The sequence below is a fragment of the Perca flavescens genome, chromosome 23, assembly GCF_004354835.1.
Source record: "Perca flavescens isolate YP-PL-M2 chromosome 23, PFLA_1.0, whole genome shotgun sequence".
Taxonomy (NCBI): domain Eukaryota; kingdom Metazoa; phylum Chordata; class Actinopteri; order Perciformes; family Percidae; genus Perca; species Perca flavescens.
The window spans coordinates 2,731,524-2,754,399 of NC_041353.1; the positions used below are offsets into that span (position 1 = coordinate 2,731,524).

Consider the following 22,876-nt stretch of genomic DNA (forward strand, 5'->3'; position numbering starts at 1 on the left):
ATGATGTAAGAATTGTACGGTAATGGATTGCAAATTAAGGGAATGAGTTGTAATAAAAGTATTAAAAAAAAACAACTTTAAAGTGAAACATGATGCCTGATGAAAACACATTGAAAAGTTGAAAAAAAAACACCAAAAACGTTCAGAAAAAGCACCTAATGCTAACAATAATATAAAGGAAATACAAAAATAATAATACACAGTAAATAATGAATTGACATATTATAGAAAAACTACAAAATATTATTATAAATATAATGAAGTTTAAAAAATAGGTTATACTTTCATACATTTATAAATATGTAGAATATATATCATTGACACACACACACACACACAATTATTTTTAAATTATTATCCATTATGTCAATGATAAATATAATGAATTAAAATAGTCAAAAATATAGATTTTGCATTTAATATACATTAAATATATGTACTTGTTCTTCGCAGCTTGTAAAAAATAAATAAAGATAAAAAATAAAAAATAATTTGTAATGAACTACAACTCCCATGTTAAAAAGTTGGTTGGCTGTGTCTACTGCGCATGAGCAAGAAGGTGGGACCGGGACGCGCGAACTCATGCGGATATACACCGCTGTGTAAAATGGCGGCGTGAGAGACAGGCTTGTTCAAAACACATAGATCGTTACCGGTGAAGGTGGTTAGCTAACAACCGTGAGACCGTCCGCGCTACGTGGAGCCGTCCGTACGTCACTCAGAGGAAGAGGTTGGAATTCCCATTCCAGAAAAGGTACGTTAAAGTCTGTATGAGGCACAAACGTTAGCATTCAATCTGTATTTAACATGACGTTAGCTGTTAGCTGCTAACGTGGGCCCGGTTACGTTAGCTCACCGGCTAACAGGGTTGTGGGTAGAAGGGATACAGCTACGGTCGGAAGTTACGCAACATTACGCAAAATCTAGACCAATGTAGTAATATAATTTTAAATACTTTCACCGAGGAAACGCGTGTTTGTTCCTCGGAAGTGTTTCAATCAAAACCACGAATTGTTCCTGAATTTATGTAGTAGTTTTGGTGTAACTGTCGTCGTCGTAGCTGTATCCCTTCTAGCCACAACCCGGCTAATGGTAACGTGAACAGCCTTGAGGGTGGATGTTTTAGACATTAGTAGTTCCTTTCAGTACCTGTACAGTGAAGAGTTAATCATTAACATCCAGTTAGCTAACTGTTAATCTGACCGGAACGTTAATCGCTGTATGATATCAATGATGAACTGATATCTTGGAATGCTAACCGTAACTTACATTCAAGTAAGTCAGCATTTTTTGTATTAAAAAGGTCCCATATTATGCAAATTTTTAGGTTCATACATGTATTTTGGTTTCTACTAGAACGTGTTTACTTGCTTTAATGTTGTTAAAGTACATTGTTCTTTTCATACTGTCTGTCTGAGTGTATGATATATACACTGTATTTACTCACCCTGAAAAGCTCTGTTTAAGCGCCTGTGTCTTTAAGCCCCCTTCCCGAAAAAGCCCAGTCTTCTCTGATTGGTCAGCGTTTCCGGGTCTTCCGCATCTGCGCTCTCGGGAATCTCTGCACAGTCATCATAGCTGGGGAATTACTGTAGCGGCTCTTACTACCTAATATATTTTTTAGTTTATTGCTTAACACATAATCAATAAAATGTTATGGAGAGATGCAAAAAAAAAGAAAATAAATTGGGACATCACAACTGTACGGAAGTCCTGACGGCTCATTTAAAAGAACATTTGAGCATGAATTGAGCATTTAGATAATTTCACAGTATTTATAAAGCACCCGACCCGTTTAATAAACAAAACAGACATGAAAATCCCAGACATTAGTAGATCTCGGTAGAAGAATGCTGCGTGCGGATTGGCTCACTGACGCTGATGAGATGTACTCCTTAGGTATTGAAGTTGGGTGTTAAATGACGAGGCATTTTGATACTCTATACTAAAGAGGGAATTCGGTCGGTCCCTAAAAAGGTATTGAATTCGGTACCCAGCCCTACATTTAAAGTTTGTCACATTGCTTAAATACAAGTAATGAGTTTGAGTTAAAGTACAGAAGTCAGCACCTAAGCCGGCTGAACGTAACAGTCTTTCCTCAGAGCTAATGACTGTAGTCGGACTTCTTTAGCTTTTTAGTTTTTTGAGTGTTATCTGCTCTAGCTTTACCAATGTTTAAGACACGGATGGTGATAATAACGGTCCAAAATGATGTGATAAAGAGACATAAAACTACCACAAAGAAACACAACACGACTACAAAGAGATGCCAAATGACCAGGTATCGAAAACAACCCCAAAGGACACAAAAAAATGACCCAACACGACTGAAGGAACTGTAGGGGGATGTGAAATGGTTCGGGTGGAGTGAGGGTTCGGTGAGCAAACAGTCTCGGTCAGAAGACGTCAAGTGATGAATAAGAGCATGACAGCTTTCTTATCCTTCAAGGGGATTTTGATACATTGCATTCATGTTTGTGTGCTGCATGAAGGGATAACAATACGATTAGACGGTGGTCAATCAACACATAAATTAAACAAATCGTACAAATGAGCATAGGAGCTGTGAGTTTACTACTCACAACTGGACAGGTTTTAAAATATAATTCGAACAAACAATCTTTCCACATGGCTCATGGCACATGTCTGGCAAACAAAAGGAATCCAGTCAGCAGTGCACAGGTTAGCAAAGTGACCAGAAATCATGACAAGACATAAAAAAAAACACAATCGAAACGATAAGAGTGACTCACGTTAACTTATGAAGACGCACACAGGATGCATCGGAGTGCCGTCAGAGAGCGCAAAGGACGAGCCAAAGGATTCACCAACAATTTATAGTCAACAGGTGAGGTGGGCGTGGTCAGCTGGCAGAAGTATCCTTCTGTTTCCGACTGGCAGATTCAACACACACCAGGCTGCTCGATTTATGAAAAAAAATATATAATCAAGATTATTTCGATCAATATTGAAATCACTATAATTCAACACGATTATTCGTTGACTTCTGGAAATATGTTGCAATTATTGAACTTAAAAAAACAGTGGAAAAAATTCAAAAATCAACTGTTAAAACACATAGAACAGTTGAATTTGCCTTAATACTTTACCTATTTAACATTTATTTTTTCAGTTTACTTGCAAAATGTAATTAGCTAAATAATTTTTTTTTCTCGATTATTCTGTTTTTGTGATCATGGTAGCCGAAATCATAATCACGATTACATTTTGATTAATTGCACAGCCCTAACACATTCATTCCCGAAGTGAATTGAAAGAGCGAAAAATGGAAATAAAATGGAATAGGAGTTTTATAAACGACTAGAAAGAGACACCGAATGACCACAGAGACCCAAAACCCCAAAGAAAACAAATAAAGACCAAAAAGAGACACAACACGACTACAGAGAGACACATAATGTGTGGGGAAAGTGTTTTTAAATTGAAAAATTTTCTTGAGGAAGGAAGCTTGAACCCCTCCGCCAAATACTGGCCCAACCAAGTCTTCCACAAACCGAGGGGAAAACACTGAAGTATTAGGCCGCCTATCAGCACAACTTGTTGTTTGGCTTGTATTGAGAACATCTGCATTATTCATTCGCTGCTGCTGAACTACTTGGATAAGATAGCATTGGCTAACTGTGTTACTTCACTCTTCTCTTTGTGTGATACTTCACTCTTCTCTTTGTGTGTTACTTCACTCTTGTCTTTGTGTGTTACTTCACTCTTCTCTTTGTGTGATACTTCACTCTTCTCTTTGTGTGTTACTTCACTCTTCTCTTTGTGTGATACTTCACTCTTCTCTTTGTGTGTTACTTCACTCTTCTCTTTGTGTGTTCACTCTTCTCTTTGTGTTTACTTCTTTCTCTTTGTGTGTTACTTCACTCTTCTCTTTGTGTGTTACTTCACTCTTCTCTTTGTGTGATACTTCACTCTTCTCTTTGTGTGTTACTTCACTCTTGTCTTTGTGTGTTACTTCACTCTTCTCTTTGTGTTACTTCACTCTTCTCTTTGTGTGTTACTTCACTCTTCTCTTTGTGTGTTACTTCACTCTTCTCTTTGTGTTACTTCACTCTTCTCTTTGTGTGTTACTTCACTCTTCTCTTTGTGTGTTACTTCACTCTTCTCTTTGTGTGTTACTTCACTCTTCTCTTTGTGTGTTACAGAGCCGGTGTGATGGCGAAGAGAATTGCTGACAAAGAGCTAACAGACAGGAACTGGGATCAGGAGGAGGAGGGAGAGGAGGTGAGACGCAAAGACACACGGACATTACACTAATTCAGACTTGTGTGTGTGCGCAAGTGTGTGTGTGTGCGCAAGTGTGTGTGTGTGTGTGTGTGTGTGTGTGTGTGTGTGTGTGTGTGTGTGTGTGTGTGTGTGTGTGTGTGTGTGTGTGTGTGTGTGTGTGTGTGTGTGTCTCTGTGCAAGTGTCTCTGTGCAAGTGTGTGTGTGTGTCTCTGTGCAAGTGTCTCTGCGCAAGTGTGTGTGTGTCTCTGTGCAAGTGTCTCTGCAAGTGTGTGTGTGTCTCTGTGCAAGTGTCTCTGTGCAAGTGTGTGTGTCTCTGCAAGTGTGTGTGTGTGTGTGTGTGTGTGATGTTTTTTTTATTGTATCTGTTGATTGTTGGTGCAGACGATGCAAGGACATTTTCGGTGTGAACAGACCAAGTTTGATCTTATCTTAATGATTGTAGTTAAGACTTCTTTAGCAAGTTTAGTCTTTAAGCTTTTTAAAGTTATTTATTTATTTATTATCTGCTCTAGCTTTTCCAACATTTTAGACACGGATATGATGATAATAATAATTAATAATGGTCCAAAAATCATGTGAAGTTGCATTTGTTTTTATTGAACATGTTGTTCTTCAACAGGCCGGGACGTTTTGTGTTGCAAGTGAAGATGTGTTGAAGAGTCGGGCGATTAAGAAGGCCAAACGCAGAAATATTGGAGAGGTAAAAACCAGAAATATGAAACGTATGATTACAATTTCTAACACATCAACCAGTGAATCAAATATTGAGTCAATACTCGACGACACACTTTCCCAAGGTTTTTATAGGCAATTTCTTTCGGGGGTTTTATTTTTATTTGGGGGTTCTCTCTGATTCTCCGAAACTGAGGTTAGAGGCAACCGAAACATTGCTGCATGGGTCGCTAGTTACCACTAAACTCGACAGCAGGTAACGTTAGCCTACCGCTAGCTAGTTACCACTACACTCGACAGCAGGTAACGTTAGCCTACCGTTAGCTAGTTACCACTACACTCGACAGCAGGTAACATTAGCCTACCGTTAGCTAGTTACCACTACACTCGACAGCAGGTAACGTTAGCCTACCGTTAGCTAGTTACCACTACACTCGACAGCAGGTAACGTTAGCCTACAGTTAGCTAGTTACCACTACACTCGACAGCAGGTAACATTAGCCTACCGTTAGCTAGTTACCACTACACTCGACAGCAGGTAACGTTAGCCTACCGTTAGCTAGTTACCACTACACCGACAGCAGGTAACGTTGGCCTACAGTTAGCTAGTTACCACTACACTTTCGACAGCAGGTAACGTTGCCCTTCCGTTAGCTATTTACCACTACACTCGACAGCAGGTAACGTTAGCCTACCGTTAGCTAGTTACCACTACACTCGACAGCAGGTAACGTTAGCCTACCGTTAGCTAGTTACCACTACACTCGACAGCAGGTAACGTTAGCCTACCGTTAGCTAGTTACCACTACACTTCGACAGCAGGTAACGTTAGCCTACCGTTAGCTAGTTACCACTACACTTGACAGCAGGTAACGTTAGCCTACCGTTAGCTAGTTACCACTACACTCGACAGCAGGTAACGTTAGCCTACCGTTAGCTAGTTACCACTACACTCGACAGCAGGTAACGTTAGCCTACCGTTAGCTAGCAATGGGAGTAAACACGGTTAAAATGCTGACAGTTAAACGGTGTAAAAGTGTGTCTTTATTTCACTGGAGAGGATCTCCAACAGCAGTCTGTAGCTGTCGTTGTCTGCCTGTGCCTGCTGCCTTCGGGCGCAAAATCTAAAGATTTTTATTAACTATCACAGAGAACGCAGCAGCTCGGCTTGTCTTCAAACTCCCCAAGTTCTGTCACTCAATACCGCTCCTCCGCTCTCTTCACTGGTTACCAGCTGCTTGATCCGCATCAATTCAATTTCAATTCAATTTTATTTATAGTATCAAATCATAACAGGAGTTATCTCGAGACACTTTACAGAGAGTGGGTCTAGACCACACTCTATAATTTACAAAGCCCCAACAATTACAGTAATTCCCTCAAGAGCAAGCATTAGCAGTAGCTATTGCGACAGTGGCGAGGAAAAACTCCCTTTAGGAGGAAACCTCGGCAGACCCAGACTCATGCTTCAAGACACTAGTACAGAGGTGTCAAACTCATTTTCATTTAGGGCCACACTCGAAAAGAGTCACATCAAGGGCCAGACATGTAGAGTTAAATTCACATGCATATGGCGAAAAAAAGTAAAATATCTTTTAACTGTATTACTAAATGTTGCTTTGTTCGACATAAACCCCTACAAAGTCAGCAAAGAGTTCCTAGCCATCATAGCGATTAGCAAATCAGGCAAAACAATTATTACATTTTTTACAACAACCTGTTTCATTGCCTAAATATTAAAATACTCTCTGGTTCTGGGGAGTTTCTTAGTCTCAAAGTCGGTAAATCTGCCAAATTCTGCTGTGATTGTCTTGTCATTTGGAGTTTGAAAACGGTTTTCTGTCTTTTTTTGTTCGGTGCACAACTAGCCAGGGCCAAAATGTATTGTGAACCTAAAATTGATACGTGGACCGGATCAAAATTTGCGAGGGGCCGCATTTGGCCTGTGGGCCTTGAGTTTGACAAGTGGTCTAGTACGTACAGTACAGGCCAAAAGTTTGGACACACCTTCTCATTCAATGTGTTTCCTTTTTATTTTTATGACTATTTACATTGTAGATTCTCACTGAAGGCATCAAAACTATGAATGAACACATATGGAATTATGTACTTAACAACAAAGTGTGAAATAACTGAAAACATGTCTTATATTTTAGATTCTTCAAAGTAGCCACCCTTTGCTTTTTTATTAATAAGGGAAATAATTCCACTAATGAACCCTGACAAAGCACACCTGTGAAGGTAAAACCATTTCAGGTGACTACCTCATGAAGCTCATTGAGAGAACACCAAGGGTTTGCAGAGTTATCAAAAAAAGCAAAGGGTGGCTACTTTGAAGAATCTAAAATATAAGACATGTTTTCAGTTATTTCACACTTTTTTGTTAAGTACATAATTCCATATGTGTTCATTCATAGTTTTGATGCCTTCAGTGAGAATCTACAATGTAAATAGTCATGAAAATAAAAAGGAAACTCATTGAATGAGAAGGTGTGTCCAAACTTCTAAATTTTGGAACGAGCTCCCTATCGACATCAGGATGGCCGAAAGCCTACACATCTTCCGCCGAAGGCTTAAAACACATCTCTTCTGACTACACTTTCATATGTCTCTGTGTAGCTTGGCTTATTTAAAGCTAATGTACTTGCACTTACTACTTGTTGTCTGGAGTTTGAACCTTCACAGTTGAAAGCACTTAACTGTAAGTCTCTTTGGATAAAAGCGTCAGCTAAATGACGTAATGTAACGTAGAAGACAACAAAAACAAGGCTAATTGATGTACAAATTTGTACATAAACCTGTGAATGTTGTCTCGTTTCAGAGCGAAGGTAGCGGATCCTTCAAAGGTTTTAAAGGCTTTTCTCTGACCTCGGCGGCGGCTAGCGGAGGCTCGGCTCCAACGGCTTTTTCAGGTTTTGGGAACGGAGGCGGCTTCAAGGGCCTCGGCAGCCTGACCAACGGGAACAGCATCGCACCTTCGTTCGGAGGCTTCTCGTCTCCCGCTGTAACCTCCACTCCTACGCCTGGTGAGGAGACGACTTTTAATATGAATTCACTAGGGCTGTCCTCGACTAAAGAAATAAGTCGACTAACAATTAACTATGATTTTTGTCGACTAATCGATTAGTTGATTTAATTGACAGAGCTGTGCTCTTTGAGAGGTGGTTAAGACTAGAAAAGCACAATATAAATGTAGTTAATTAACCATCTGTAAAACTGAGTTTCTCCACAATTAATCCTGCAAAAGCACCACTTTAAATCTTGTGTTCACCATAAATGTGCTCAGAAGTTTCTTGGAAATGAGTAATTAAGCATCAATAAGCATAAAAAATGACTAATGGACTAAAGAAATCTTAGTCAACTAAGACCAAAACGACCGATTAGTCGACTAATCGACTAAGAGGTGGCAGCCCTAGAATTCATTGATATTTAATGGACACAAAGTGCAACGTGTTAGGAGTTATTGTTGTTATTATTATTATTATCCACAAGGGAGCGCCTTTCTCTTCTCTTTCAACTCCTCTTCTCTGACCACTGAGAAGTAAAGAAGACAGTTGTGATGAAGGGAGATGGAGCCTCATGAGGAATATCTGGTCTCATAACATTTGCTCCCAACTCCACCTGTTGGTCACACAGTGTAATGTCTTCTGGTTTAATATAATGAACATAACTGTACAGGGCTCAATGTTAAAAGTGTGTGTCTCTCTGCCTCTCTCTCTGACCCTTTCTTTGTCTCTCTGTGTGTGTGTGTGTCTCTCTCTCTCTCTCTGTCCCTCTTTGTCTCTCTCTCTCTGTCCCTCTTTGTCTCTCTCTCTCTGTCCCTCTCTTTGTCTCTCTCTCTGTCCCTCTTTGTCTCTCTCTCTCTCTCTGTCCCTCTCTTTGTGTCTCTCTCTCTCTCTGTCCCTCTCTTTGTCTCTCTCTTTGTCTCTCTCTTTGTCTCTCTCTTTGTCTCTCTCTCTCTGTCCCTCTCTCTGCCTCTCTCTCTGACCCTCTCTTTGTCTCTCTGTGTGTGTCTCTCTCTCTCTCTCTGTCTTTGTCTCTCTCTCTCTCTGTCCCTCTCTTTGTCTCTCTCTTTGTCTCTCTCTCTGTCCCTCTTTGTCTCTCTCTCTTTCTCTCTATTTTTGCACATCTTGCTCTTATCCAGTCTTTTTTTTTCTTTCTTCTTAGTGTTATATTTATATGTATGTATGACGTGTCTCTATTATTATTGTTGTATCTAGGTCTAACATTCAACGGCCCCGCCTCCGCTGACATCACGGCCAAGCAGACCAATGGCTCGGCTCCGAGCCCGACCCAAAGCCCGAGCCTCGGCAGCGGCAGCGGCAGCAGTGTCATCGTCAACGGCAACAACAAGGAGTACAGCCGGCAGCTCACGGCTCTCAACTGCTCGGTGCGCGACTGGATCACCAAGCACGTGAACGGCAACCCCCTGTGTGACCTCAACCCCATCTTCAGGGACTACGAGCGCCACCTGGCCAGCATCGAGCGCCAGTATGGAGCCGGGGGGGCCGCCGCAGACGGCACAGGCTCAGAGGAGGAGGAGAAGAAGAAGAAGAAGGGAGGGATGCTGCCAACCAGAGCCTCTCCTCCTCCTCCTTCCTCCTCCTCCTCTTCTTCCTCCTCCTCCGGTAGCAGAAGCAGCCCAGCCGCTCCGGCCGCCACTTTGTTCTCCTTTAGCAAGAATTCGACAGACGACTCGGCTCCGATGAACACCGGCGTCACGTTTAACTTCGGGCAGAAGGTGGACAGCTCCGTCCTCGGCTGCGTGGGGTCCAAGACGACTCCCCCAGGCTTCTCGTTCGGCTCCGGCAGCACCTCCTCCTCCTCTCTGTTCGGGGCGCCGGGGTCCTTCGGGGCAAAGTCCGAGGACGCTCGGCCCACAGGTACGAAATATAATATGTCCCGAAAAAAAAAAAATACTGAAGCTGGAATTTATGCTCATCTTTTTAATAGGGCTGCCACCTCTTAGTCAATTAGTCGACTAATCGGTCGTTTTGGTCTTAGTCGACTAAGAGTTCTTTAGTCCATTAGTCATTTTTTATGCTTATTCATGCTTAAAACAAAATAACTGCGAACTGTAAATATATTTTAAAAATATATATTTATTGTATTTAATTAAAGTGCATCAACATTAACAAAATTGCAAAGGCAAACCCTTTCTCTAACTGAAAATTCACTGTGCAGTATGCAACAAAGATTTTTAAACATCCAAATTATTTATACTCTATTTGGACTGAAAAAACAAAAATATTGAAAATATGAATCGATTTGACCTACCAACTCGATTTTTAAATTAAATAGATTTTTTTCCCAGCCCTAGCTGCCACCTCTTAGTCGATTGACCAATCGGTCATTTTGGTCTTAGTCGACTAAGATTTCTTTAGTTGATTAGTCATTTTTTATGCTTATTCATCAATTACTAATTTCCAAGAAACTTATGAGCACGTTTATGGTAAACACAAGATTTAAAGTCTTTAAAAATCTAATATCATGATATTTTGGACCAAATACCTCTATATCGATACTGCTACGTTGAGTATTCACAAAATATTTACACAATGAGAGTTTAGATAAATAATCATCAATAATGTGGATGTAATGACTAAGTGGGTGAAGGCAAATAATAGCCTTTAAAACCAGGAAAAGACAACACCTATGCCATATTACGATATAACAATATCCAAAATCTAAGACGATATCTAGTCTTGTATCACGATATCGATGGAATATTGATATATGTCCCAGGTCTACTTTGTAAGTTACGTTACAGGGTTATAAAAGGTCTAGGTGCTGCTCCTAAGCCCTCAGAATGAATTAAACTAAAGTCTTTTCTCAGATCTGATGACTGTAGTCGGACTACTTTAGCTTTGAGTTTTGTCTTTAAGTTTTTTTTAGTGTTTTTGTATTATGTGCTCTAGCTTTACCAACGTTTTAGACACAGATATTGAGATAATGGTCTAAAAGGATGTGAAAAAGGGACACAAAACTACCACAAAGAGACCCAAAATGACTACAAAGAAACCAAAACTACCACAAAGAGACCCAAACTGACAACAAAGAAACCAAAACTACCACAAAGAGACCCAAACTGACAACAAAGAAACCAAAACTACCACAAAGAGACCCAAACTGACTACAAAGAAACCAAAACTACCACAAAAGAGACCCAAACTGACTACAAAGAAACCAAAACTACCACAAAGAGACACAAACTGACTACAAAGAAACCAAAACTACCACAAAGAGACCCAAACTGACTACAAAGAGATGCTAAATGACCACAGAGATCTAAACAACCCCAAGAAAAACCCCAAAATGTTATAATAGTACATAGGGCTGAGCAATTAATCGAAATTGAATCGTGATCATGATTTCTACTCCCAATGAGCACAAAAACTGAATAATCGAGAAACAATTATTTAGCTCATTACGTTTTGTGTTCTGAATGACAAAAATAAGTTTCAATTGGATAAGTATTAAGGCAAATTTCAGTTTTTACTGTTGATTTATTTAACTTTTAAATTGCTAATTGCAACATTTTTCCAAGTCAACGAGTAATCGTTTTAAATTATCGTGATTTCAATATTGACCAAAATAATCGTGATTATATATTTTTTTTTCCCATAATCAACCAGCCCTACTATTGTCTTAGATTTTGGATATCGTGATATCGTGATATGACATAAGTGTCTTTTCCTGGTTTTAAAGGCTGCATTACAGTAGAGTGATGTACTTTTCTGAACTGAGCAGACTGTTCTAGCTGTTCTGTTATTTGCCTTTACTTAGACATTATGTCCACATTACTGATGATTATTTGTGGTGGTGATGGAGCAGTGGATATGACACATGCTTTTGGTTTGGGAGACATAATTTCGATTCCCACTGCGATATATCAACCAATGTGTCCCTGAGCAAGACACTTAACCCCTAGTTGCTCCAGAGGCGTGCAACCTTTGACATATATAGCAATTGTAAGTTGCTTTGGATAAAAGCCATCCATCCATCCATCCATCCATCCATCTTCGTCCGCTTATCCGGTGTCGGGTCGCGGGGGGAGCAGCTCCAGCAGGGGACCCCAAACTTCCCTTTCCCGAGCAACATTAACCAGCTCCGACTGGGGGATCCCGAGGCGTTCCCAGGCCAGGTTGGAGATATAATCCTCCACCTAGTCCTGGGTCTTCCCGAGGCCTCCTCCCAGCTGGACGTGCCTGAACACCTCCCTAGGGAGGCGCCCAGGGGCATCCTTACCAGATGCCCGAACCACCTCAACTGGCTCCTTTCGACGCAGCGAGCAGCGGCTCTACTCCGAGCTCCTCACGGATGACTGAGCTTCTCACCCTATCTCTAAGGGAGACGCCAGCCACCCTCCTGAGGAAACCCATTTCGCCGCTTGTACCCTGGATCTCGTTCTTTCGGTCATGACCCAGCCTTCATGACCATAGGTGAGGGTAGGAACGAAAACTGACCCGGTAGATCGAGAGCTTTGCCTTCTGGCTCAGCTCTCTTTTCGTCCACAACGGTGCGATAGATTGAATGCAATACCGCACCCGCTGCGCCCGATTCTCCGACCAATCTCCCGCTCCATTGTCCCTCACTCGCGAACAAAACCCCAAGGTACTTGAACTCCTTCACTTGGGGTAAGGACTCATTCCCTACCTGGAGAAGGCATTCCATCGGTTTCCTGCTGAGAACCATGGCCTCCGATTTAGAGGTGCTGATCCTCATCCCAACCGCTTCACACTCGGTTGCGAACCGATCCAGTGAGTGCTGAAGGTCGCAGGCCGATGATGCCATCAGGACCACATCATCTGCAAAGAGCAGCGATGAGATCCCCAGCCCACCAAACTGCAACCCCTCCCCACCCCGACTACGCCTCGATATCCTGTCCATAAATATTACAAACAGGATTGGTGACAAAGCGCAGCCCTGGCGGAGGCCAACCCTCACCTGAAACGAGTCCGACTTACTACCGAGAACCCGGACACAGCTCTCACTTTGGTCATACAGAGATTGGATGGCCCTGAGTAGAGACCCCCACCCCATACTCCCGCAGCACCTCCCACAGTATCTCCCGGGGACCCGGTCATACGCCTTCTCCAAATCCACAAAACACATGTAGACCGGTTGGGCATACTCCCAGGCTCCCTCCAGGATCCTTGCGAGAGTGAAGAGCTGGTCCGTTGTTCCACGACCAGGACGGAATCCGCATTGTTCCTCCTCAACCCGAGGTTCGACTATCGGCCGAACCCTCCTTTCCAGCACCTTGGAGTAGACTTTACCAGGGAGGCTGAGAAGTGTGATACCCCTATAATTGGCACACACCCTCTGGTCCCCCTTTTTAAAAAGAGGAACCACCACCCCAGTCTGCCACTCCTTTGGCACCGTCCCAGACTTCCATGCAATGTTGAAGAGGCGTGTCAACCAGGACAGCCCCTCCACACCCAGAGCCTTGAGCATTTCTGGACGGATCTCATCAATTCCCGGGGCTTTGCCACTGTGTAGTTGTTTGACTACATCAGTGACTTCCGCCTGGGAAATCGACGACAATCCCCGTTATCCTCCAGCTCTGCCTCTAACATAGAGGGCGATTAGTCGGATTCAGGAGTTCCTCAAAGTGCTCCTTCCACCGCCCTATTACCTCCTCAGTGGAGGTCAACAGTGTCCCATCCTTACTGTACACAGCTTGGATGGTTCCCCCCCCTCCTGAGGTGGCGAACAGTTTTCCAGAAACACTTTGGTGCCGACCGAAAGTCCTTCTCCATGTCTTCTCCAAACTTCTCCCACACCCGCTGCTTTGCCTCTTTCACGGCAGAGGCTGCAGCCCTTCGGGCCCCTCGGTACCCTGCAACCGCCTCCGGAGTCCTCCGAGATAACATATCCCGGAAGGACTCCTTCTTCAGTCGGACGGCTTCCCTGACCACTGGTGTCCACCACGGTGTTCGTGGGTTACCGCCCCTTGAGGCACCTAAGATCCTAAGACCACAGCTCCTCGCCGCAGCTTCAGCAATGGAAACTTTGAACATTGTCCACTGGGTTCAATGCCCCCAGCCTCCACAGGGATGCACGAAAAGCTCCGCCCGAGGTGTGAGTTGAAAGTCTGTCGGACAGGGGCCTCCTCCAGACGTTCCCAATTTACCCGCACTACACGCTTGGGCTTACCAGGTCTGTCCAGAGTCTTCCCCACCCCTGACCCAACTCACCACCAGATGGTGATCGGTTGACAGCTCTGCCCCTCTCTTCACCCGAGTGTCCAAAACATACGGCCTCAGATCAGATGAAACGATTATGAAATCGATCATTGACCTTGGCCTAGGGTGCTCTGGTACCAGGTACACTTATGAGCATCCCTATGTTCGAACATGGTGTTCGTTATAGACAATCCATGACTAGCACAGAAGTCCAACAACAAACAACCACTCTGGTTTAGATCAGGGAGGCCGTTCCTCCCAATCACGCCTCCAGGTGTCTCCATCATTGCCCACGTGTGCGTTGAAGTCCCCCAGCAGAACAATGGAGTCCCCCACTGGAGCCCCATGCAGGACTCCAGTCAAGGTCTCCAAGAAGGCCGAATACTCCGAACTCCTGTTTGGTGCATATGCACAAACAACAGTCAGAGTTTTCCCCCCACAACCCGCAGGCGTGGGAGGCGACCCTCTCGTCCCACCGGGTAAACTCCAACACAGCGGCGCCAGCCGGGGCTTGTGAGTATCCCCACACCCGCCCGGGCGCCTCACCCCTGGGCAACTCCGGAGAAGAAAAGAGTCCAACCCCTATCCAGGAGTATGGTTCCAGAACCGAGACTGTGCGTGAGGTAAGCCCCACCAGATCTAACCGTAGCGCTCCACCTCCCGCACCAGTTCCGGCTCCTTCCCCCACAGAGAGGTGACGTTCCACGTCCCCAGAGCCAGCGTCTGCCGCCCGGGTCTGGTCCGTCGAGGCCCCTGACCTTCACTGCCACCCATGTGGCATCGCACCCGACCCCAACGGTTCCTCCCACAGGTGGTGGGCCCATGGGCTGTTGGATAAAAGCGTCCGCTAAAATGTAATGTAATGTAATTTGTCTAAAATCTAAGTAACATTAGTCAAACCTAGAATATCGCCGCAATATTGTTATGGAGTAGGGCTGGGTAGATAGGGAGAAAATCTGATTTCACAGCATTCTTGACCAAATATATCAATGACAATATTGTGATGTTATTGTAGGGTTGACAACTGGTGCTTTCACAAGATATTTTTAATAATGAGATTTTAGATAAATAATCATCAATAATGTAGTAAACTGTTTCAAATGAAATTATAGAGAGAAAAAATACTTTTCTTCCAGCTATGTAGTGACTGTTTACATGCATGCACAAAAAGTGTTAAAACAAATTAAGCAATTGTTCAAATGATATTCCCTGCAAATATTTCACGGATTTTCTGAGAAAATTGAGTTAGTATGTGCTTGTTATCAATTTAGATAACGTAATTGCATATCTCGATATGATTTCATCCCGTTATGACTCCAATGAAAGACGATAAATCATATTGAATTACTGCACAGCTCTATCTCATAATGTACTTAAATGTGTAGAGGAAGCTGAGAGACTTTCATTTTTTTTTTCGACTTTAATCAACATTTATTCTTTAGTGTAACAGGAAGCAGAAATAACTAATTAGGGCTTAATTGTCTGGGTGAATAGATTAGTTTTTTGGTCTCTGAAATGTCAAAATTGTGAAAAATGTGGATCAGAAAAAAGGTAAACTGGTTGCAAAGGTTGAGTTATGTAGTGTGCAAAATAAGTGTCAAACAAAACAAAATGTGTTTTTATATTTTACATTATTCAAATGAAGCGTCTGCCTTCAACCAGCTTCATGTCTGGTTAATTAACAGCCTGTCAAAGACTAATTTGCTGAATTTAATACTTTCCTAATGCCTTTGAGTAGAGCTGCAAAGATGAATCTATTAGCTGTCAACTATTAAATGAAATGCCAACAATTTGTGATAATCTGATAATCAGTTTGAGTCATTTTCTATGAAAAGAGCAGTACAACTTCTGTGTCTGCAGCTTGTTAAATATGAATATTGTTCTAGTTTCTTCTCTCTGTGACAGAAAACTGCATATCTTTTGAGTTGTGGACAAAACGAGACATTTGAGGGCGTTCATCTTGGGCTTTTTGGGAAACATTGATACACATTTTAGAGACCAAACAACTCATCCATTCATTCAGAACATAATCAATCAACAATCAATTAACCTAAAACATTTTTTTAAAAAGTGCAAATCTCTGCCAAAGCATGTCCTCTCACAATCTTAATGCAGTGTGGAACTGATTATTCCAACACTGCATGAATGCAGCACAGTTGCTCTCTCGCTTTAACTAAAGGCTCTGACACACCAGTAAAGCCAGTCGGACTGATCGGTCTCCCCGAGGTCCAAAAAGTTCCTCAAACACACTGAAGAGACGCCGACTTGAGCGTACGTTCTGCACGTGTGCGAGACGTAATCCGTCTCCATAACAGGCGGCGCTTATCTGTATTGTCACCAAATAGTTCACCGGAACGTGTTTCTGAAAACATTTTAAGCGAGAAATAGGCCGCGCAAGTTGCTGAATCTGTCTGGTTTGGTTGACAAAGGTCAGTTTAACAGATGTACAGTACAGGCCAAAAGTTTGGACACACCTTCTCATTCAATGCGTTTCCTTTTTATTTTCATGACTATTTACATTGTAGATTCTCACTGAAGGCATCAAAACTATGAATGAACACATATGGAATTATGTACTTAACAAAAAAGTGTGAAATAACTGAAATCATTAGATATTAGATATTTTTATTAATAAGGGAAATAATTCCACTAATTAACCCTGACAAAGCACACCTGTGAAGGTAAAACCATTTCAGGTGACTACCTCATGAAGCTCATTGAGAGAACACCAAGGGTTTGCAGAGTTATCAAAAAAGCAAAGGGTGGCTACTTTGAAGAATCTAAAATATAAGACATGTTTTCAGTTATTTCACACTTTTTTGTTAAGTACATAATTCCATATGTGTTCATTCATAGTTGTGATGCTTTCAGTGAGAATCTACAATGTAAATAGTCATGAAAATAAAGAAACACGTTGAATGAGAAGGTGTGTCCAAACTTTTGGCCTGTACTGTACATGCTGCCTTCGGGCGGAAAATCTAAAGATTTTTATTAACTATCATAGAAGACTTTAAAAAAAGGCTAATTAATACTCAAATCTCCATTTTTAGTTACATCTCATTGGAGATTTTTGCTTAAGAATGGCTCGATTATCAAAATAAATGCAGATTTAAATGTCCTCTAGATTGACTCATCGTTTCAGCTTTCTTCATAAATACCTTAAAGTCTGATAATCTTGTAAATCAAATAAAGTAAATGTTCCTTTTCTTTGTGTAGACGTGAACGGAGACGAAGAGACGGAGGAGCCGCCCAAACCGGAGGTCAAAGAAGTGAAAGAGGACAACGCCTTCTACTCAAAGAAGTACGTCTTCATAAGTATTCATTATATAAACATTATTAATGATGTTAAACGAAACAATCTCTCGTTAAAGCTCACTTATGTTTGAGTCACTTCAACCTAAGTGGTTTCTGTTTCCCAACTAGATTAAAATGGGATCTTTTTAGAGACTTAAAGAGGAAAAACTGGCCACTACGTTGCAAGAAAACGGAAATTATTGGAGAAATCTGAAAGAATTAGCAGGATTTTATGTTTTTTAATCCTCTCGTGGCCCCAATAAAGAAATAATGGAAAGAAATAGTACTTTTATATTATGTACAGTGTATTTTCTGCTCTCAGGACGAAATCCTTATCAACTGTATATTTGTATAATATATTAAACAACTTGTGGATTTTATTAAAACCCTTACGCATCTTCAATAAGTAAATGATTTTAACATTTAGCCATGGAATAATCTACAATCTTTCATCATTTTGATTTGAATGAGCCGTCGGCCAATCAAGAATTTGTTAAAATTGACTTCGGGAAGGTAGAATTTCTCCTTGCCCGAAAAAAAAGAGAAGGAAAAAAATAACCTCAGCGTTTAACCCTTTAAAATGTAACACGCTTTAATATCGGTTTATTTATAGCTAGTTATATTATTATTGCGATATAACGTGCAGATCTAGAATATATACGAATGTTGCCTTTTGATCTTCGGATGATTGTTTTTCCGTTAACGTGAAGTCTTTTTGTGTTTCAGGTGTAAACTGTTCTACAAGAAGGAGTCCGAGTTCAAAGAGAAAGGAGTGGGAACTCTGCACCTCAAACACACCCAGGACGGGAAGATTCAGATGATCATTCGCGCCGACACTAATCTGGGTAACCACACATACGCAACTACAACTTCACGAGTTGTTGGTTTGATTCCACTGGAAATTAATATAAAAAAATAGGTAACACAGTGTCTGACAACATTATGGAAAGGACCACTACAGAGAGAGAGCTTTTAGTTAAAGAGTAAGATCCTTTTAGTTTAACATGAAACAGCCCCAAAATCACCATCACCAAACTCCACCAGACTCCATGTAAATAATCACTACTTTTATCATCGTAAAACACACTTCATTCAAAGTGGACAGAAACTAAATAAAACTATCAAAGTCCGTCTTGGTAAATCTTTCCACTGTTCCAACAATCACCACTCTGGTTTGGTTGAAATAAACCCTTAATTCACCCATTTACATGTGGAGATATGCTGGCTCTATACACGCTAAAAGTCCTGATTATTTACATGGAGTCTGGTGGAGATATGCTGGCTCTATACACGCTAAAAGTCCTGATTATTTACATGGAGTCTGGTGGAGATATGCTGGCTCTATACACGCTAAAAGTCCTGATTATTTACATGGAGTCTGGTGGAGATATGCTGGCTCTATACATACTAAAAGTCCTGATTATTCAAATGTAAATAATCAGGACTTGCGTAGCTTTATTTTGTTTCTGTTTGACTTTGAACGTTACCTGGTAAATACTTCTTTTCTCGGCCTAATTTTTCACACACTGATGTTCTATTATATGGCGGTGAAGTTAGCATTACATTTAATCCTAGGTGGTGTTCAAGTCTTAAATCTAGCTTGAAGAAACCTGGGGTTAAAAAAACGTGAAAGAATATAAAAAAACAAATGAAAACAAGATATAAAAATGAAGGCAAAAGAAGTTAAACAATCAGAAACTACACCCATTACAGTACAAAGTGCTTCCGTAGCAGGCTGTGTTTTTAACAGCTTCTTAATCCTCCTGTTGTTCTCGGGGTCAAATCTGACCCATTTTCAAAAAGTTTCTAATAACAGAAATTTGGGTTTCCTTCAACCAAATTGTCAAAAGAAATAACGTGGATGGTTCCCTACAACGCTGGTCACAAGTTAAATACATAATCAGTTCACTACTTTTCTTGAATTTGGGTGTTTTGTTCAATTTGAGTGAGACACAGAGCAGAGAGGGAAGAGAAATGGGTTTTTCAGTGATCCAACAGCCCCCCCTGCTGGTCAGACAGAGAAACAGCTGAGACCCAACTATACAGCCAGAAGTTTTACTTTTCTTTTCTACACCAATTCATCGATTATCTAAATAATAGACATTTATAGTACAACAGTTGATAACTATTTGAATAATCTTTGCAGCTCTAATTAACAGGATACCCACAGGGTCTTAAAAGTATTTAGTCTTATGTAGGGCTGCCACCTCTTAGTCGATTAGTCGACTAATCGGTAGTTTTGGTCTTAGTCGACTAAGATTTCTTTTGTCGATTAGTCATTTTTTATGCTTATTCATGCTTAATTACTTATTTCCAAGAAACTTCTGAGCACATTTATGGTAAACACAAGATGTAAAGTGGTGCTTTTGCAGGATTAATTGTGGAGAAACTCAGTTTTACAGATGGTTAATTAACTACATTTATATTGTGCTTTTCTAGTCTTAACCACCTCTCAAAGAGCACAGCTCTGTCAATTAAATCAACTAATCGATTAGTCGACTAAATCCTATAAGTGTTAGTCTAAGACTAAGGATTTCTTTAGTCGAGGACAGCCCTGGTCTTATGGTGGTTACAGCCAGTCAGCTGATCTGTCTCCCCGAGTTGGTCCAAAAAGTTCCTCAGAACACCGAAGAGACGAGACGTTAACACGTCTCCATAGCAGCAGGTGGCGCTAATCTGTGTTGTCGCCCAAAAATGAAAACCGGCAGCTGATTGGACGAACGGCGTCACATGGGGTCTGGTTTCTCCAGAAATTCAAAGCCAGACTGTCATGGCGGCTCGTTGAGAATCCGATCTCATATTGGACTAAAATAGTTCACCGAAAAAACGTGTTTCTGAAAACATGTTAAGAGAGAAATAGGCCGTGATGCAGTTGATGAATCTGTCTTCATTTCAGATCAACAAAGGTCAGTTTAAGAGATTTTCGTCAGATTTTGAGAGACTCTAGTGACCTCATCCTGCTCGCTTCCTTGATTTCTTTTGGCTAAAATCACGTGGTATCGGATCGGTGCTTAACTCGAGTACTTCTACCGATGCCAGTATTTTAGGCAGCATACTGGCAGTGTTGGGAAAGTTCACTTTCTACATGAACCAGTTCAAAGTTCAGTTCACAAATTTTTAAATGACCTGAAGTTCAGTTCATAGTTCGTACTTCAACATTTTGAACTAAGTTCCAAAAATGAACTTAGTTCATAGTTCTTCTTTTCCATGTGTTGCTGCGAGCTATTATTTTTCTAAATTATTGCCACAGCCCAAATATAGAACCACAGACAAAGCAATTATTTTATCAGTTTTAACACTGAAACTATGCGTCACATTTCATCTTCATATCCAACCAGTCCAACGAGCTGTTTCAGGTTTGATGTGGATGGGACTGAAGTACCGGATTTTCTTTTTGAAAGCCGGCAGTGTATGGCAAGAAAAGAAATTCAGGCACAGCACTGGTCACTGGTGGAGATGGTCCCATACCATTTTTTTGCTTCCCGATTCCGATACCTGAACTTGCGTATCGGCCGATACCGAGTACCGATCTGATACCAGAGTGTCATATATTTCATTATGTTTTAACAGCTGTATACTACTATCCCTGTATGGATGTGATATTATTTCTATCTTTGTTGTCTGTCTGGCTCAGGTTAAACTCTTTGTGAAACATGAACAAACACAAACAATGAATGCCCCAGAACTTTCTTTCATTCTCCAGTTTGACAGTCAGTTATAACGGAAAAAGAACATAAATAAACTACTTTAACGTAGATTTTCTTCAGGGCTTTATTACGTGGTATCGGATCGGTGCAGAAACTCCAGTACTTCCCGATACCGATACCAGCGTTTTAGGCAGTATCGGTATCGGACCATCTCTAGGTCCTGGTACCGGTGGTTTACCTGTGTTTACCCTTTTGTGTGTCTGTGTTTCCAGGAAACATCCTGCTGAACATCATGCTGCAGGCGTCCATGCCGTGCTCCCGCGTGGGGAAGAACAACGTGATGGTGGTGTGTGTCCCCAACCCGCCCGTCGACGACAAAGAGCCCGGCAGCCCCGTCCCGCTGCTCATCAGGGTCAAGACCTCCGAGGACGCAGACGAGCTGCACAAAACCCTGGAGGAAAAGAGAGGCTGAAACACACACACACACACACACAGAGACACACACACACACACACACACACACAGAGACACACACACACACACACACAGACAGAGACACAGACACACAAACACAAAACCCTGGAGTAGAAGAGAGGCGGAAACAGACACACACACACACACACACACACACACACACAGACATAGACACAGATAGAGACACACAGACAGACAGACACACTGACAGACACACACACACACACACACACAGACATAGACACACACAGACAGACACAGACACACTGACAGACACACACACGCAGACAGACACAGACACACACACGCAGACACACACACACACACACACACACACACACACACACACACACACACACACGCGCGCAGACAGACAAAGAGACACCCACCTTAAAGTCGTCCTTATAAATCACCTTTCTCTCTCTCTCCCACAATAAATTGGTCGGCATACTGTGAAATATTTTGACTTTGAATCCCGAACATGAGAAGCAGGTCGTCTACATTCCTCCCGGGCCGCCACCGCCGTTTAATGAGCGGAACGAGAACCACGCACCTGATCAGTCGGAACCAGAACCACGCACCTGATCCGTCGGGGCCTTTTTAATTTGGTCATCGAGTGGCTGAAAGTGTGAATCCACACGAATTATTACCGTACCATCTTTACCGCTGAGTTTTCTTTATTTTTTTTGAGGGGTGGGAAAAAAAAACACCTCCCAGATAAAAAATAAATAAATAAAAAAGTCCAGTCGATTTGGTTTTACAAATTAATTCCTCGCAGTAACAGTTAATTTCTTTTAATGAACGTGTCGTGATTTAGTGCGTCTGCTGAGTGTTTATTTTTTTTCTGCTCTGGAATCTATTTATTGTGTCGGCAGGATTTGTACTCTTTCACTGATTTGAACCTTGTCGTGTGAATGTCCCGAAAAAAGCAGCGTGGAAGGGAAGAGTGAGTCAGACGCGTTCTTTTTAATTTTCTGTAAACATGGACTCTGTTGTTTTTCTAAGTGTCCTTTGTGTGACCTTTTGGCTCGGCCTTCGAAACGAGGCACGCTGTCATCGTCTGAGAACATTTGTAAAAGACCTTATCGAGGAATAAAAGGAAACTTACAACAACAAACGCTCTGCTGTTCTTTATACTCTCCTGGGTTTCTATTTAGACGTTCAGCTCCGTGAAGATGACACGGTTTAAAGATGCTCTACCTGGTTTACAGTGTTGGGGGAAAGTCCACTTTTTTGATAACTCTGCAAACCCTTGGTGTTCTCTCAATGAGCTTCATGAGGTAGTCACCTGAAATGGTTTTACCTTCACAGGTGTGCCTTGTCAGGGTTCATTAGTGGAATTATTTCCCTTAT

General features: G+C 41.8%; 1 protein-coding gene across 2 annotated transcripts; it reads left to right on the plus strand.

The window, feature by feature from the left end:
• Positions 1-548: 548 nt before the first annotated feature.
• On the plus strand, positions 549-21,695 carry nup50 (nucleoporin 50). Of its 2 annotated transcripts, none has more exons than XM_028570770.1 (8): positions 549-754; positions 4,167-4,245; positions 4,868-4,948; positions 7,742-7,946; positions 9,141-9,803; positions 17,325-17,409; positions 18,129-18,247; positions 21,322-21,695. In XM_028570770.1, the coding sequence occupies exons 2-8, from the start codon at positions 4,177-4,179 to the stop codon at positions 21,519-21,521; spliced, it is 1,422 nt and encodes a 473-aa protein (XP_028426571.1). In that variant the 5' UTR covers positions 549-754; positions 4,167-4,176; the 3' UTR covers positions 21,522-21,695. The 2 variants fall into 2 exon arrangements, with proteins under 2 accessions (XP_028426571.1, XP_028426572.1); XM_028570771.1 differs by lacking the exon at positions 549-754 and adding an exon at positions 959-1,275.
• Positions 21,696-22,876: the final 1,181 nt, after the last annotated feature.

Coding starts and splice junctions, on each gene's coding strand:
- nup50 (XM_028570770.1), top strand. CDS start 4,177: ATGGCGAAGAGAATTGCTGACAAAGAGCTAACAGACAGGAACTGGGAT. Junction 7,947..9,140: donor AACCTCCACTCCTACGCCTG/GTGAGGAGACGA, acceptor TGTTGTATCTAG/GTCTAACATTCAACGGCCCC. Junction 18,248..21,321: donor TCGCGCCGACACTAATCTGG/GTAACCACACAT, acceptor CTGTGTTTCCAG/GAAACATCCTGCTGAACATC.